We start from the raw sequence: 15,282 nt of genomic DNA, 5'->3' as shown, positions 1-15,282 counted from the left end.
CACGACGTGTCAACGTGGTGGAAACAATGGACCCACAAGGCAGGAAAAACTCGGCCATTGATAGAGTTGAAGAAAAATTTGACAAGGGAAAATATGTCGACGAGAAAAATAAAAGGGGAATGGCGACAGGATAAGTTATTTGAATACATCGGGAGCTTTTGGTCAGAAACAAGTTTTTGCCCAAATGCTCGGGGCTACTTTGACAGAAAGTAAAATTTCGAGTATGACAATATAGAAAATGTTGAGCCTACAACCAAGCACAAGTTCTTGGCTGTAGCCTCGGGGGCTACTCCCATCGGGAGCGCTGTTCGCGCACCCGATAGATAAAAAAAAAAAAAAAAAGAGAGAAGAAGGGAAAGAATATCGGGGGATAATGGCAATATAGCGACAAGGTGGACTAAAATGTTGAGCCTACAACCAAGCACAAGTTCTTGGCTGTAGCCTCGGGGGCTACTCCCATCGGGAACGCTGTTCGCGTGCCCGATGAAATTAACAAAGGAAAAATAGAATAGCAAGAGAGTATATTTCGAGTTATAATTAACTCTACATATACTCCCATCGGGAGAGCAATATAAGTCATATTTGACTCGATAAAATGTGCCATTCCAACAGCCGGAAAAGCACTCGACAATATATTCTCATAACGCCAAAGTTGCGATCAATTTCTCGAATGCCGCAAATTTGCGAAGGTAAGACCCCAGATCTATTCTCGCCGGGCGTGGCATCGCCGAAGACTCGCGCTCGCTACTTTTATCCGTATCAACAGATATCGAAGAAAAATCCTAACGGACGCGTTAGGTACCCGATAAATTTAACTGGGACTCGACAGAATGGTAAGACCTTAAGCGGCACCTGTCGAAGTTTACACCAGCATCCCGAGATCATGTCCAGGGACGTGATTTTGAAGTAGGTTTTTGCGGATTGCCACTAGAGCAGTTAACTAGTACCTGATCCGTCGATGAACTAGCCCCAACTACCAATATCCCCGTACAATATAGAATTTTATGAGAAAAGTATAAAAGTTAGAACTTTCGGGTAAAAATAAACGATGGAGATTTTCCCCGACTCTACGATTCAAGCAAAATCTCGGGGCTACCGACATAGGCATCCCAAATGGGCCCGCCAAATATAGTACCCGAGGTTTATTGAAGGCCCACTACTCGAAGAATAAGAAGATTCGGGAGCCCAAGATGTATTTAAGGAAAAGATAGAGTTGTAATAGGAGATGTTATTTGTAATCCGGCGGGATGAGTTAGAAACCGTCCCGACTCCGTAACTTGTACAAAACGAAACCCTCGGCTCCACCTCTTATATAAAGGGGGAGTCGAGGGACGAGGAGATCATCGAATCATTGTCTGCAAACCCTAGTTTTCATATTCGTCGAGTACTTTTCGGCTGAAACCTTCGAGATCTACTTGCCCTCTACTTCTAACTAAACCCTAGCCTATAATCCGTAGGCATTGACAAGTTAATCCCTTGTCACCCCCCTCGGCCGGCCTCCGACGCCCTCCTTCGGACTATTTATCGGCCTCGACCTAAAAACGCACGGGGAGAAGTCGAAGTCGCCAGAAACCCTCCAGAACGCCCGGGAGCCAGAAGTCTCCGTTCTGGCACTCCGCCGGGACGGGGAATTGGAGGAGATCATCGCCGCCATCACCGCCAACGCCTCTCCATCAACCAGCCATGTTTCCCCCATCCATGTGTGAGTAATTCCCCCGCTGTAGGCCGAAGGGGATGGTAGGGATTGGATGAGATTGGTCATGTAATAGCATAAGATTGTTAGGGCATAGTGCCTAGTGTCGGTAGAAGGTACTTTGATGATATTGTTGCAACTTGTTATGCTTAATGCTTGTCACTAGGGCCCGAGTGCCATGATCTCAGATCTGAACATGTTATTATTTCATCATGATATTCATTGTTTATGGTCTTACCTGCAAGTTGTATACACATGTCGCCGTCCGGAACCAATGGCCCCGAAGTGACAGAAATCGGGACAACCGGAGGGAATGGTAGCGATGTGAGGATCACATGTGTTCACGGAGTGTTAATGCTTTGCTCCGGTACTCTATTAAAAGTAGTACCTTAATATCCAGTAGTTTCCCTAGAGGCCCGGCTGCCACCGGCTGGTAGGACAAAAGATGTTGTGCAAGTTTCTCATTGCGAGCACGTACGACTATAATTGGAACACATGCCTATTGATTGATTAGTACTTGGATACCGTTTTATTATTATCTCGCAAATGCCCTGCTATGATTGTTACATGAGTTTCTCTCATCCATGCAACGCCCGTCATCCGTCCCCGTGCCTACGTATTTTAATCCTCGTTGTTTACTAAAATCACTACCGCTGTCTTTGTTACTCTGTCGTTGTTATTTCACTACCGCTACTACTATAAAACCGTTACTACTCGATAAACTCTTGCGAGCAAGTCTGTTTCGAGGTGCAACTGAATTGACAACTCCGCCGTTAAGGCTTTCAAGTATTCTTTGTCTCCCCTCGTGTCGAATCAATAAATTGGGTTTTACTTCCCTCGAAGATCGTTGCGATCCCCTATACTTGTGGGTCATCGATGACAACACCTTCCTTATAGATGAGACAAGCCTCCATTGCATCTCCAATGTACCTAAAACATCATTCAAGTACATCTTGGTCCCCAAACTTATTGGGTCCAACATGGTTAGACTAACCACAATATATAGGACACACTCCATATAAACATGTGCATATTTAGATGAAATTTGAATTTCATGCACATCTTAGCCATTTAGGATTTGATGGAGTATATCCTACATAATGGATCAAAAGAAAGCAAGCATGCTACAAGTATAAACAAATTACATATATGCATGCACCAAAACTTTTAAAGATCCAAGAAAGATATACTTTGGACAAAACACCAAAAGAATTAAATAAGGCATAGAGGTGTCACAAAACAAATTTGTTGTCCAAATTATATCTAAGAAGCAAATCACAAACGATTTGTTCAACAAAGTTCAACAAGTGAACTAAGAAGAAACCATTGAGCATAAAGGATGAAATAAAGCAAACATGCTCAAGGATTTATCTCATTCACCAAATAACGCATAAAAGAAGGAATGAGATAGCAAAACTCCCAAAGGAGCAAGGTTCGAACAAATAAACCAAACCCACTACACTTTTCACAATGGCACAATGTACCGTAAGGAAAAGGTATGTATTCCAAAACAACCACTTGATATGAATCAAGGGGTTTTATCAAAAGATTTTTCAAAAGGGACAAGGAAGACATATGGGAGCAACAAAGATTTCTTGGAAATAAAATAAGGAAGTAAGAAACAATCCAAGGTGAAGATGATCCAAAAAATCAACCACATACAAGGTTATCAATTGTCAAAGACAATGAGTATATTGGAAATGATTTCCGGTGGAGTATTGACAATGATAGTAAGGATCAACTTCACAATAAAAGGCATAGGATAAGTATATAGAATTAAGCACTATGCACGGATGAAGATTCTTGATAACTTCAACTAGTCAAACAATCACGCACGGCAATGATTAGAATAACTTGAAGCAAATAGTGTCCCAAATAAGATATAGAGATATGTATTTGAGGAAAAACCGCACCAAGAATTTCTTATTCAAACAAGAACCCACAAGATGAGTAATAAAGGATTTTTATTAGGAATGGAGCTTGTTTGAGCAAACATGCCACCTAGGAACAAGATAGTTAAGAGCATCAACTCTAAGTGGCATAACCTCATATGTTCACATTTTCTAGGCTTGTGATATGTACAAAACATATTACTCCCCCATAATGTGATAAAACATTTCTTCTAAACAAGAGGCAACTAAAATTCAACTAGAGATGATTAATGGATATTTTAGAATTTGAATTTCTCATGAGTATGGCACACCACATAGTGACTAGATAATCTTGCAATATCAATACTAAGTGGTGGTACCCATGTACACACATTTTAAAGAAAGAGAGATGCACAAAGCATATCACTCCCCCAAAATGGGATGTTCCATTAATCACTTCAAAGAGAGCCAAATAAGATATCATCAAGATGCATTAGGCTCCAAAACAATACACAAGTATATGATGAGTCAAACAAACATACTTGAATACACAAGATAGGTAAGTAAGACACAACACATACACACAAATATTTGGTACAAAACCAAACATGCAAAGGGGCAAGTAACTTACAATAAATATGATGAGTTGAAGTATAAGTTACCGCAAAGAGGAACATTGGATATAAGATATAGATGATAATCCATACGACTTGGCTTGGTCAAAATATAATATATGAAGATCCCTTAATTCTTCATGAAGTAGCCAAGTCTCCAATGACCTCCACTTGTACCTATTGATCAAGTTTGAGCTTGTTGGTCCCCAACCAAGTTGGGTCCTAAGAGGTTAGTCACAATAGGCTTGGCAACCCAAATGGTTCTTTTCTTGAAACCACTTTGAGTTCCAACAAACTTGGCAAACACATTGCCATCCTTATCCTTCCCTAGAGAATAATCATCATCAACAATTATAGGGTTAGATAAGGTACCACCTAAGCAAGAAGAAGCAAAGTGCCCCTTCTCACGGCATAAGTAGCAAGTGTTCCCCTTTCTCTTCTTTATTGATTTCTTCTCTTGGGGAACAATATCTTGATTCTTCTTGGGAAGTGGCCTATCTTCAACTTGAGGTCGAGCATGAGCTTGACCTTGACCTTGTGGCCGTTTCCCTTGTTGTTTCTCACTCAAGTGCTTCTTCTTCTTCAATGGGCATGATCTAACATGATGCCCTTCAACCTTGCACTTGAAGCAAACCAACTTGGCCGGATCGTTAACTTTGTCTTGGCCCTTCTTCTTGTTGCTCTTGCTCTTGGACTTGATCTTGTTATTGGAGTTGAATCCAAGTCCACTCTTGTCATTGGGGGATTGTTGCACACTTAGCATCTTGTCAAGTGCGGATTTCCCTTCATGACGCTTTTCCAAGTCTTTCTTCAAAGAAAAGACTTGGGCCTCGAGCTCTTTGATTTCCTCTACATGGTTAGTAGAAATACAAGTACTAGAGGAAGTAGAAGCTTCATTGTTAGAGCAACAAGGCAAAGTGAGTAATCCAACACAAGGTGTATCACTAGTTTGACTAGATGGATTACAAGGACTAGCACATGGCAATATAGCATTTGTAGTAGAGATTGTGCTAACATCCATATGAGGCTCACAAGATGTTACCTTAGTGATACTTGCCTCATGAGCTAACTTTAGCCCATCATAGGAAATTAGAAGATCATCATGAGAGCTTGAGAGCTTTTTATGACTTTCTTCCAATTCCCTATAATTGCTAGTTAGCAACTCAAGTTGAGCCCTCAACTCAACATTCTCCTTTAAGATAGATGCTTCACAAGAAGTAGAGTTAGTAGCACAAGCATCATCAATAGATTTTTCATTTTCAAGCTCATAGGATTCAATTTTTTGTGTAAGCATAAAATTAGTATGCTTCTCATCTTTTAGCTCATGCTTGAGGAGAGTGAATCTCATTTCCCCATTTTCAACATGGGACTCCAACTCCACTATGGTTTCCCTATATTTATTCAAGGTATCCATAGAGTGTTCGAGATTAGCACGAGCTACTTTATTACCATGAAGAGAATCATATACCGTTGCCATATTATGCACCAAGGTATTATATTCTTCATCATTATCATCATCATCACTCTCATCATTAGAGGAAGTGTTAGGAGTCAAAGTAGGAGATACCTTTGATCCATTTGCCATAAGGCACATGTGCATACCGGAGGATGAAGATGAAGAAATTCTTGAATCCTCATTTGAGAACATGTCTTGATCCATAGAGTGTTCGGTTTCCTCTACATTGTTAGTCAACAACCAACTAGAGGAAATAGAAGCATTTTGATTATGGGAACAAGACAAGGTAAGCATATCATCATGAGATCTATGTAAGCAATTTACACATGATATGCAAGGACTAACAACACGAGCATGTAGATTATTTTCAATGCTAGATGTGTTTAAGTCCAAAGAGGAAGCATTGCAATGCGATAGAGATGAAGAACCATCACTCTTGAGCAAAATATCAACATTGCAATTTTCCTCACCACTCACCATATCATTACCTCGTGTCTTGCTACACGTTGGTGAAGTGGAAGAAGATGATAACTCATCACGACCGGAGGTGGAAGCAACTTGGAGCTCTTCATGATGTGAAGGGAAAGAGAGCTCCTCGGAGTCACCACCGACCAATTGAGAAGTGGATCCACCAAACATTTCCTTAAGCTTGATCCACATCTCATGAGATGATTTTCGCTTTATATATATCAAGAACCTACGAAAATCGGGTCTCAAGGAGAATAAAAGCTCATTAGATACTTGAGCTTCAAGATGTAAGCTTTTCTCATCCTCTAAAGATAGATTTTGAGAATCCATCGGAGGAGAAAAACCGACATCTAGAAATTGCTCTATATGTGGACACAAGGTCCGAAGATTACAAAGCAAGCAATTTCGCCACAAAAGATAATTTGTGCCATTAAAGATAATTGTGTCATTGTGCACTATACTAGCCGACATCTTTACTCTCAAGGCGGTGAAGCCTTAAACAAGGAGAGACCTTGCTCTGATACCAATTGAAAGATCGAGATGTCGCCTAGAGGGGGGGGTGAATAGGCAATTACAAACTCTTACGGATTTGTCTTGTAAGAATGCGGAATTAAACTATCGTTTAGTTTACAAGCACAAACCCTAAATATGCTAAGCTCAACTAAGTGTAACAATGGCAACTAGAGCTAAGCAAGATAGGCACAAGATATATGTAGCACAAGTGATAGCAAGATATATGAACTTCAAGCACGATGGCTATCACAAGGAAAGAGAGCTCGGGTATAGAAATAACCGAGGCACGCGGAGACGAGGATGTATTCCCGTGTTCCCTTCCTTTGCAAGAAGGTACGTCACGTTTGGAGGAGTGGAGGTCCCACGAAGGATTCCCCGCGCCACGAAGGCTCACCCTATTCTCCGAACCACACACACGGAGGATAATGGCCCTTTCCTTATGGTTAGCTTTTCCTCCGCTCCGGAGATGGCAAGCTCCACAACCACTTCACAAGCTCCACGAAGGAGAAGCCCGGGCCTCTTCACAATCTTCTTGAAGAGATCACCGGAGCACCAATCACCAAGCCAACTAGGAGGTCTCCCTCCAAGAGTAACAAGCTCACGGTCTCTCACTCGAACTAATCGTGGTAGAGAGCTCAACACTATGCAATGATGCAAAGCAAGAACACTAGAGGTGTTCAAGTCCTTCACACCCAAATCCCACCAAAGCAACGAATGCTAGGATGAGATTGGAGAGGAAGAACAAAGGGGAAAGTCAACCAAAGACTCCAAGATCTAGATCCCAAGAGATTCCCTCACTTAGAGAAGAAATGGATTGGTGGAAGTGTAGATCTAGATCTCCTCTCTTAGATCCCTCAAGAATGAGCAAGAATGGTTGGAGGAATCAAAGGGGAGAGCAAGTTCTTCAAATGCAACATTGGAGGAGAGAGAATGGGAAGAACTACTTGTCTCAAGGTGGGAGAAAGGTATTTATAGCAAGGGAGGAAGAAATAACCGTTGGGGAGAAAACAGTGTAAAAAACGCATAAAAACGGGCGAGAAAAGTCGGCCCGGCCGGCCGGCGGCCGGCCGACCGGATGGGCTGCCGAGGAGGCCGGCCTGGCATCCGGCCCAGCCGGACCAGCGACCGGGCGGGGCGGCGCGCCGCACCGGGCGGCAGAGAGGCCAGGGGAGGCCGCGCCCGACATGGGCCGCGCGGGGAAGCCAGGAAAGGGCCTGGCCCGGCCAGAGGGCCGGTCGGCCGGGCGGGACACCAAGCAGGCCGGTGGGCGCCGGGTGCTGGGCCGGGTGAGGCGACAGGCCGGTCGGCCGGCCGAGTGGGCCGGCGTGTGGCCCGGCTGACCGGTCGCCCAGGCGGGTGAGGCGGTCAGGCCGGACGGCTGGCCGGGTGGGCCGGCGTGCGGCCCGGCGGACCGGTCGCCAACCGGCTGCCCCTCCCGAAACCCTTTTTCTTTTTTCCTTTTTCTTCTTTTTCCTTTTTCTTTAATAACTAATGCTCCCGAATTCCGATTCGAGTGAAACCAATTTTGTTTGGAAGATAACAACAAATGCTATCAAATAGAAAGTGAAAACACACAAGTTTGTAGGAGGGGATTTTATCATGAATATAAAAGGTAGAACCTTATATCATGAATTATCGGTAAAATCACCCAACCTCGAAAACGCAATAGAAGATGCATCCAGATTCCGTTTTCGATGAACTTGGGCTTGTTGTAAAGCTAGCAAAAAGCTCAAGAACCTCTCACAGAGAAACACCAAGAAGCAATAGGGATATGCAAAGTATGCAAATGATTGAGCTCCCTAAGACGATGTGATGAAGTTACCCAACCGAAAGCCCCTCTTAATAGTGCGGCTATCTATCCTATAATCCGGTCTCCCATCAACCACCTTGAGACCGGTAAAAGGAAAACCTATCAAGATCATACCTTTGCCTTGCGCATCCCGCTTGATCTTGATGATAACTCTTCAAGCTCTACACAAGCCGGAAGAGAGGGGATTCGGTGACTAGGTGTATACGTGAGCACCCTCTAGATGCCACACGATATGCGTTGAGATCCGGTTCTCGTCAATTGGATCTGTTGGCTTGACGTTGTCTTATCCATCGCTAAACGTACTTGGCGTGGGTCCTACATGATTTGAAATTGCATCTGGCCCACTATTCGAATTCAAAAAGGTGGGTTCTAAGTGATTTGGAAGTGTTGTTAGTGCTGATGTGGTTTGCTAACCCAACAATGATGGTAACAGTGGATTGCTAGATGTGACACGTGTCAACCAATGGATGCGTGCTCACGTATACACCCGGGCACCAGGTTTCATCCGCAAGCCGGAATGCCTCACTTGATCAATGTTGCTTCGTGAAGACTCACAAATACTCCCCCATACACTATGATGGGAAAGCTCCATTGATGCACATCTTCACATGTCCATTATCACCAAATGGACGGCAAGCTTCAAGCATGTGATTCACTCAAGATGCTCATCTTGAACTTGCCCAACTCAACCTTGTATCGATGATCTTGATGCCAATACACAAGGTATACCTTTATCTTCATGGCATCCACACTTGAATCCAACACATGAAGTACAAGTAGTACCTATGGAATATTCCTTCATATAAACTCAATGAAAACATTAGTCCATAGGGGTTGTCATTAATTACCAAACCACACATAGGGGCAATATACCCTTACATCGTGCTACATGAATAACCCATCATACAAGATAATACTACATAAGATGCATACACATTTTGTATTCTGTTAGTACGTCTGCGAGCCACCATGGCTGAAGATAGCTCGCACGATCGCCATCAACTTAGTATATCTAGACTTCACAGGTTACCGATGATCCTTAGGAAGGAGATAAGACCATATGTGGATCCAGTATGTAGCTTTGTGGATAACTTGAAAAAGAACCAACGTTCTACTCTGTTAAAAATCACATCATTTTAACAACTCCATATTGGCCAAAGCAAAGCACAAACGCCTTCGTGAATTCGAGAGTACAATGCAATTACGAATGATCAAATGCCACCTCTCTCCCTAAATCTTTGTCCACCACATCATGGTTTTCGACCCTCATCATTCCCCGGCCTTAGTTTCAATCATTATACTTGGTGGCATTGACATACAAAAAACGTCATTGTCTAGCTTGTCGTTATGCACAACGACACTTCATAGATGAAATGTTAGCTCAAGGAGCGGCGTGATCTTGATTTTCGCAAGATATGATCTTCCTAAGCGAACTTGTGAAAAAGGGATGTAGGAGAGTCAACAAGGATGAACACATAATAGAGCACATCCAAGCACACATAGATTAAGATTGAAGGCTTTCTGATGGTGATTGTGTTTTTACAAATTAACACCAGTGATTAAATTCAAGATGGGATCCTGTTCCAATTCCATTAATTGCATATGTCAATATGTGATTACAAATGAGTGAATTCAACCTTGTTCCACTAGATAAATATAAGAGGGACTAGAGCATAATTGTTCTCTAGTCAGTTTTACGGAGCAACCGCCCCGCACCCCATCCTCTCATGCTTTCAATTTACCTCTACATCTCAGTGCTCCCATTGTACTTATACGTCTCCAACTTCTGATCTCCAATCTCATCGCCAGATCTCCACCTCGCATAAGTGATTGGGCTATTCTCACATCACTCGATGAATCGATGTTGACACCTCGCGTCTACTCAGGTGTCGACTCCTCCTTGTGCACGGCCACCTCACACATGTTTTACCGGTGTTCCTAGGGGTCGCTGGTGAAACCAAACCTACAATAGTTGCCCTCGCTAGTCAGCCTCCCCGCTAGCTCATCATCTTCTTCCTCTCTGCCCGCTTCTTCATTGACCTGAGATGGTAGCGAACCATGCGGTCCCAACATCGAAGGATCGTATTAGACTTTCCGATCAGATATTTAGACGATTGAGAGAACTTGGCATACATAAGTTAACACAACCCTAGATAGTGTCAGATAACATAGAAAGATATGTTTATATGTCTATGTGTAACATAGTAGTATCATGACAGCTCGATTATCTAAAAAGAATCACCGGAGCTCGACACTTCCTTTTCATCCCTTTGCATGATTCAACAATCCCATTTTATCTTTGTGAAAAGGGGGCCCCTTGCCCCTGGACCAAAGCAGCCTGCAGCCGCCTTTTCACCAATTCCTCCACGCATGAGCTGACAATGGGACGAGGGGTCCAAAGGTTCGCACGCTAGAAAACAGAGCATGCATCAACCAAACCCCACCCTGGCACAAACACTATCTCTCCTTCATACCAGCATCCATTTCAACAATCAACAGTCCCTTTCACCTTCTCTTGGGGCTCCTGTTGTGTTTATTCCACAAATCAATCACATAAAAATTCAACGAACACGACGTAATATTGGATGAACTGTTGCCAAAGATCCCCTATTATGGGTGTCTCTAACACTCAGAGACTTAACTTATGTCTCAGCGAATTACATCAACGTGTTCTTTCGCAAAAAAGAAGAATTACATCAACGTGTTTCAATGCTAGCCTAAATAAAATACAAACAATAGCAAATACGAATCTTCAAGCAAAAACAAAATCCAACGCTGAAGCACGTGACTGAGACATAAGCTACGTATGAAGGAGAGATAGTGTTTGCATATAAAATGGAAAATATCGCATCCACAACATATAGAAGGCTTAAATTAACCTTCCAGATTTTCTTAATTAAATCTTATCCACAAACTGAAGGATTAAATCCCATCCATTTCATATATGGTGATAATTATCATAGTTTCTCCGTTCACTATATAAGATGTTTTATTTCTTTAAATGCATGTATTTAGGCACGTTTCAATATAGAGGTTCGCTTATTTCGATCTGTATCAAATCTACATTAAAATATCTACAACATGAAGTGTTTTGTTTTAATATGTAGCATAATAGTTGTACACATACCTGGCCATGGCCACCCCGGCCCGAAGCCCAGCCCGAAAAACACAATTTTACACTACCGCCCAACCCATGGCTTGACGGCCTGACGGGCTTCGTGGGTATTTAGGGGGCCCGAGCTAGGCATGGGCCTGATTTTCCAGGGTCGGGCTTTCTCGGCCCGGCCCGAGGCCTGGCCAGGTATAGTTGTACATATTTAAATTAGTTACAATGGGTAATATCATATAGCGAAATGCGATATCATGCCCATCATACTAGTATATGATAATATCTCTACAATGCATGGCATCATGTACTTCTAATATTTATTGATTTGTAGTAGTATCATAATCTTCTAATATTTATTGATTTGTAGTAGTATCATAATCTTCTAATATTTATTGATTTGTAGTATCTTCATGCAAATATATGTACAAGATCTACGTGCTATGATACGATATCTACATAAGATACTAGAAGTAGTACTACAATATGATCTTTCTAATCATTAATTATAGTGACACATCAGTGTTTTCATACATTTTCGAGCTGTCAAGCCAAATTAAGCAAGCTCGTGTGGCTCAATATTAGCTCCCTCCAACCGAGCCATGTAAGACCTAGTCACGTTTCAGTGGAGCTAAAATAAACGAGTCCAAGGTGGCTAGAAAACTAATCAACCTGCTCAACACTAATTATGCAATATTACCTTTTTTAAATTAAAATAGGCAAGATAAAGCTAACAGCTCCAATCCCTTTTGACAGGGCAGAGGGAGAGAGAGAGAGGATCTGATTCAGTCTTGACTATGCTCTGACTCCACTTCACTCACTCTCGTATCTTCTTCCTCCATCTCCAAGCTTTAGCATAGTTTTGGTGAACCACCACCTCAACCAATCCAAGGAAACAGAACCACCGTCCCGGCCAAAACCCTGCTTCTTATGCCCTCCAATCCCCATGCTACGACATGCCATTGCAGTACCACGCCACCACCGCCGCCACCTTACTACATCCATGGCCGCCGCAGCTCGCCGCCCTCTGCTTCTCCGTATCCCATCGCTGCTGCTAACACTGCTGCTAGGCATCCAGCTCGCCGCGGCGCTTAACCAGGACGGGGTGCAGCTCCTCTCCTTCAAGTCCTCCCTCCTCGCCGACCCGCTCGGCTCACTCGCCGGCTGGGGCTACGCCGACGCCACGCCCTGCGCCTGGAACGGCGTCGTCTGCCTGGCCTTCCCCGCCACCGCCACGGCCGCGGATCAGATGAGGGTGGTCAGCGTCATCCTGCCCAACGCGCAGCTCGTCGGCCCCATCTCGCCGGAGCTGGGCCGGCTCGAGCACCTCCGCCACCTCGACCTCTCCGGCAACGCGCTCAACGCCACCCTCCCCGTCGACCTGTTCCGCGCGCCGGAGCTCCGCATCCTCTCGCTCGCCAGCAACGGCCTCACGGGGCGGCTGCCGGAGGAGGTCGGCCTGCTGCGCAGCCTCCGCGCCCTCAACCTCGCCGGCAACGCGCTCTCCGGCCCCATACCGGGCAACCTCACCCTGCTCCCGAACCTCACCGCCGTCTCCATCGCCAGCAACTACTTCTCCGGCGCGCTCCCCACCGGCGGGTTCCCGGCGCTGCAGGTGCTCGACGCCAGCGACAACCTGCTCAACGGCACGCTGCCGGCGGACTTCGGCGGGGCTGCGCTGCGGTTTATCAATCTCTCATCCAACCGGATCGCCGGCGCCATACCCATCGAGATGGCGTCGCGCCTGCCGGCCAACGTCAGCATCGACCTGTCCAAAAACAACCTCACCGGCGCGATCCCGGCGGTGGCGCCGTTCGTGGGCCAGAGGGCGACGGCGTTCGCGGGCAACGACAAGCTGTGCGGGAGGCCGCTCGACAGCCTCTGCTCCGATGCCTCCACCTCCGCCGTGGATCCCCCGAGTGTCACGACGCCGAAGTCGCCACCAGCCCTTGCTGCGATACCCAATGATCCGACAGACCCAATGCCCGGCGGTGACGGTACTGGAGCGCCGTCATCAGGAGGAGGACAAGGGAGGATGAAGCTGGCCACGATACTTGCCATTGCCGTGGGCGACCTGGCCGGCATCGCCATCCTGTTCGTGGTGTTCTGCTACGTGTACCAGGTGAGGAAGAGAAAGCAGCGGCAGGAGGTGGAGAAACAGAGGATGGGAGCAACGGTGTTCAAGAAGCCGGAGCCACCGTCGGACGAGTCGCCGGACGCCGTCGGCCGGAGCCTCTCGTGCTGCCTGCGGAAGAAGGCTGGAGACGACAGCGACTACACGGAGGATGAGCTCACGGACACGTCGGCCACCTTCGCGGCCAAGGAGGCGAACTACAACGCAGATAAGGAAGCGATGGCGGCCAAGAGGAAGACGAAGGAGGGGTCGTCGGTGCTGGTGACGGTGGACGGCGAGGCGGAGCTGGAGCTGGAGACGCTGCTCAAGGCGTCGGCATACATACTCGGCGCGGCGGGCGACAGCATCGTGTACAAGGCGGTGCTGGCCGACGGCTCCGCGCTGGCGGTGCGCAGGATCGGCAGCGAGGACGCCGGCGTGAGGCGGTTCAGCGAGTTCGACGCGCAGATGCGCGCCATCGCGAAGCTCCGGCACGGCAACATCCTCCGCCTCCGCGGCTTCTACTGGGGCCCCGACGAGATGCTCCTCATCCACGACCTGGCCGCCAATGGCAGCCTCGCCAACGTCTCCATCAAGAGTAAGCACCCACAAGAAGTTTCTCATGCCGATGCATACATAGGTGCAATTGCTGACGCGATCGATGGCTGCGCAGGGAAGGCGGGATCGTCGCCGATCAACCTCGGGTGGAGCGCGCGGCTGCGCATCGTGCGCGGCATGGCGAGAGGCCTGGCGTACCTCCACGACAAGAAGTGCGTGCACGGCAACGTGCGGCCGAGCAACATCCTCCTGGACGCGGACATGGAGCCGCTGCTCGCCGACCTGGGCATCCACCGGCTGGTGCGTGGCGCGGGGGACAGTAGGCTGAAGCCGGCGGGGCGGTTCGGAAGCAAGCGATCGGCCAAGAGCCTCCCGGACCTGACGCTGCCAGCACCGCAACCCGGAACAGCAGGGTCGGGGAGCCCGTTCGCCGGGCCTTCATCCTCCTCTTCCGCCGACGCGGCGGCGCACTACCAGGCGCCGGAGGCGGCCAAGAACCCGGCGAAACCGAGCTCCAAGTGGGACGTGTACTCCTTCGGCATGGTGCTGCTGGAGCTGGTGGCCGGGCGCGCGCTGTCGAGCGTGGAGCTGTACCAGTGGACGGGCGGGGAGGAGCAGGGGCAGCAGGCGTTCATGCTGGCCGACGCGGCGCTGCGGGGGGAGATGGAAGGGAGGGAGGAGACGCTGGCGAGCTGCCTGAGGCTCGGGTTCGCGTGCTGCTCCATGGCGCCCAGCAAGAGGCCCGCCATGAAGGACGTGCTCCAGGCGATCGACAGGATACCTTCTCCTTCTTCCTCTTCCTCTGCGCAGTGACATCCTCGAATGTTTTGATCATTCCTTCTCCTCTTCTGAGTTCTGCTCGTCGATTTCTCTCTTCCTGCTGCTTGTGCATTACTCTGCTCTACTAGTTTCTTGTTTGTGCCGCCATTTTTCTCCTGTCCGATTTCTGAAAGGAATTGGGCGCGTACGTGTTTGTGCATGTCAGATGTTGATGGTTCACGTCTATACAAAATAAGACAAACATACATATCTCACACCAACCTACAAAGCATTCATCTGTCATCATTCATCACCGTCACC

The 15,282-nt window shown here is 46.8% G+C and overlaps 1 protein-coding gene across 1 annotated transcript; it reads left to right on the top strand.

Moving 5' to 3' along the window:
- The first annotated feature begins 12,534 nt into the window (after window positions 1–12,534).
- On the top strand, window positions 12,535–15,015 carry LOC124656508 (probable LRR receptor-like serine/threonine-protein kinase At4g37250). The gene is made up of 2 exons (XM_047195237.1): window positions 12,535–14,242; window positions 14,318–15,015. Exons 1-2 carry the CDS (start codon window positions 12,535–12,537, stop codon window positions 15,013–15,015), a joined length of 2,406 nt encoding a protein of 801 aa, XP_047051193.1.
- The last annotated feature ends 267 nt before the right edge of the window (window positions 15,016–15,282 follow it).

The sequence above is a fragment of the Lolium rigidum genome, chromosome 5 (genome assembly GCF_022539505.1).
Source record: "Lolium rigidum isolate FL_2022 chromosome 5, APGP_CSIRO_Lrig_0.1, whole genome shotgun sequence".
Classification (NCBI taxonomy): Eukaryota; Viridiplantae; Streptophyta; class Magnoliopsida; order Poales; family Poaceae; genus Lolium; species Lolium rigidum.
The sequence above is the reverse complement of the archived record's forward strand: the minus strand, read 5'-3'. Positions and strand labels throughout refer to the sequence as shown.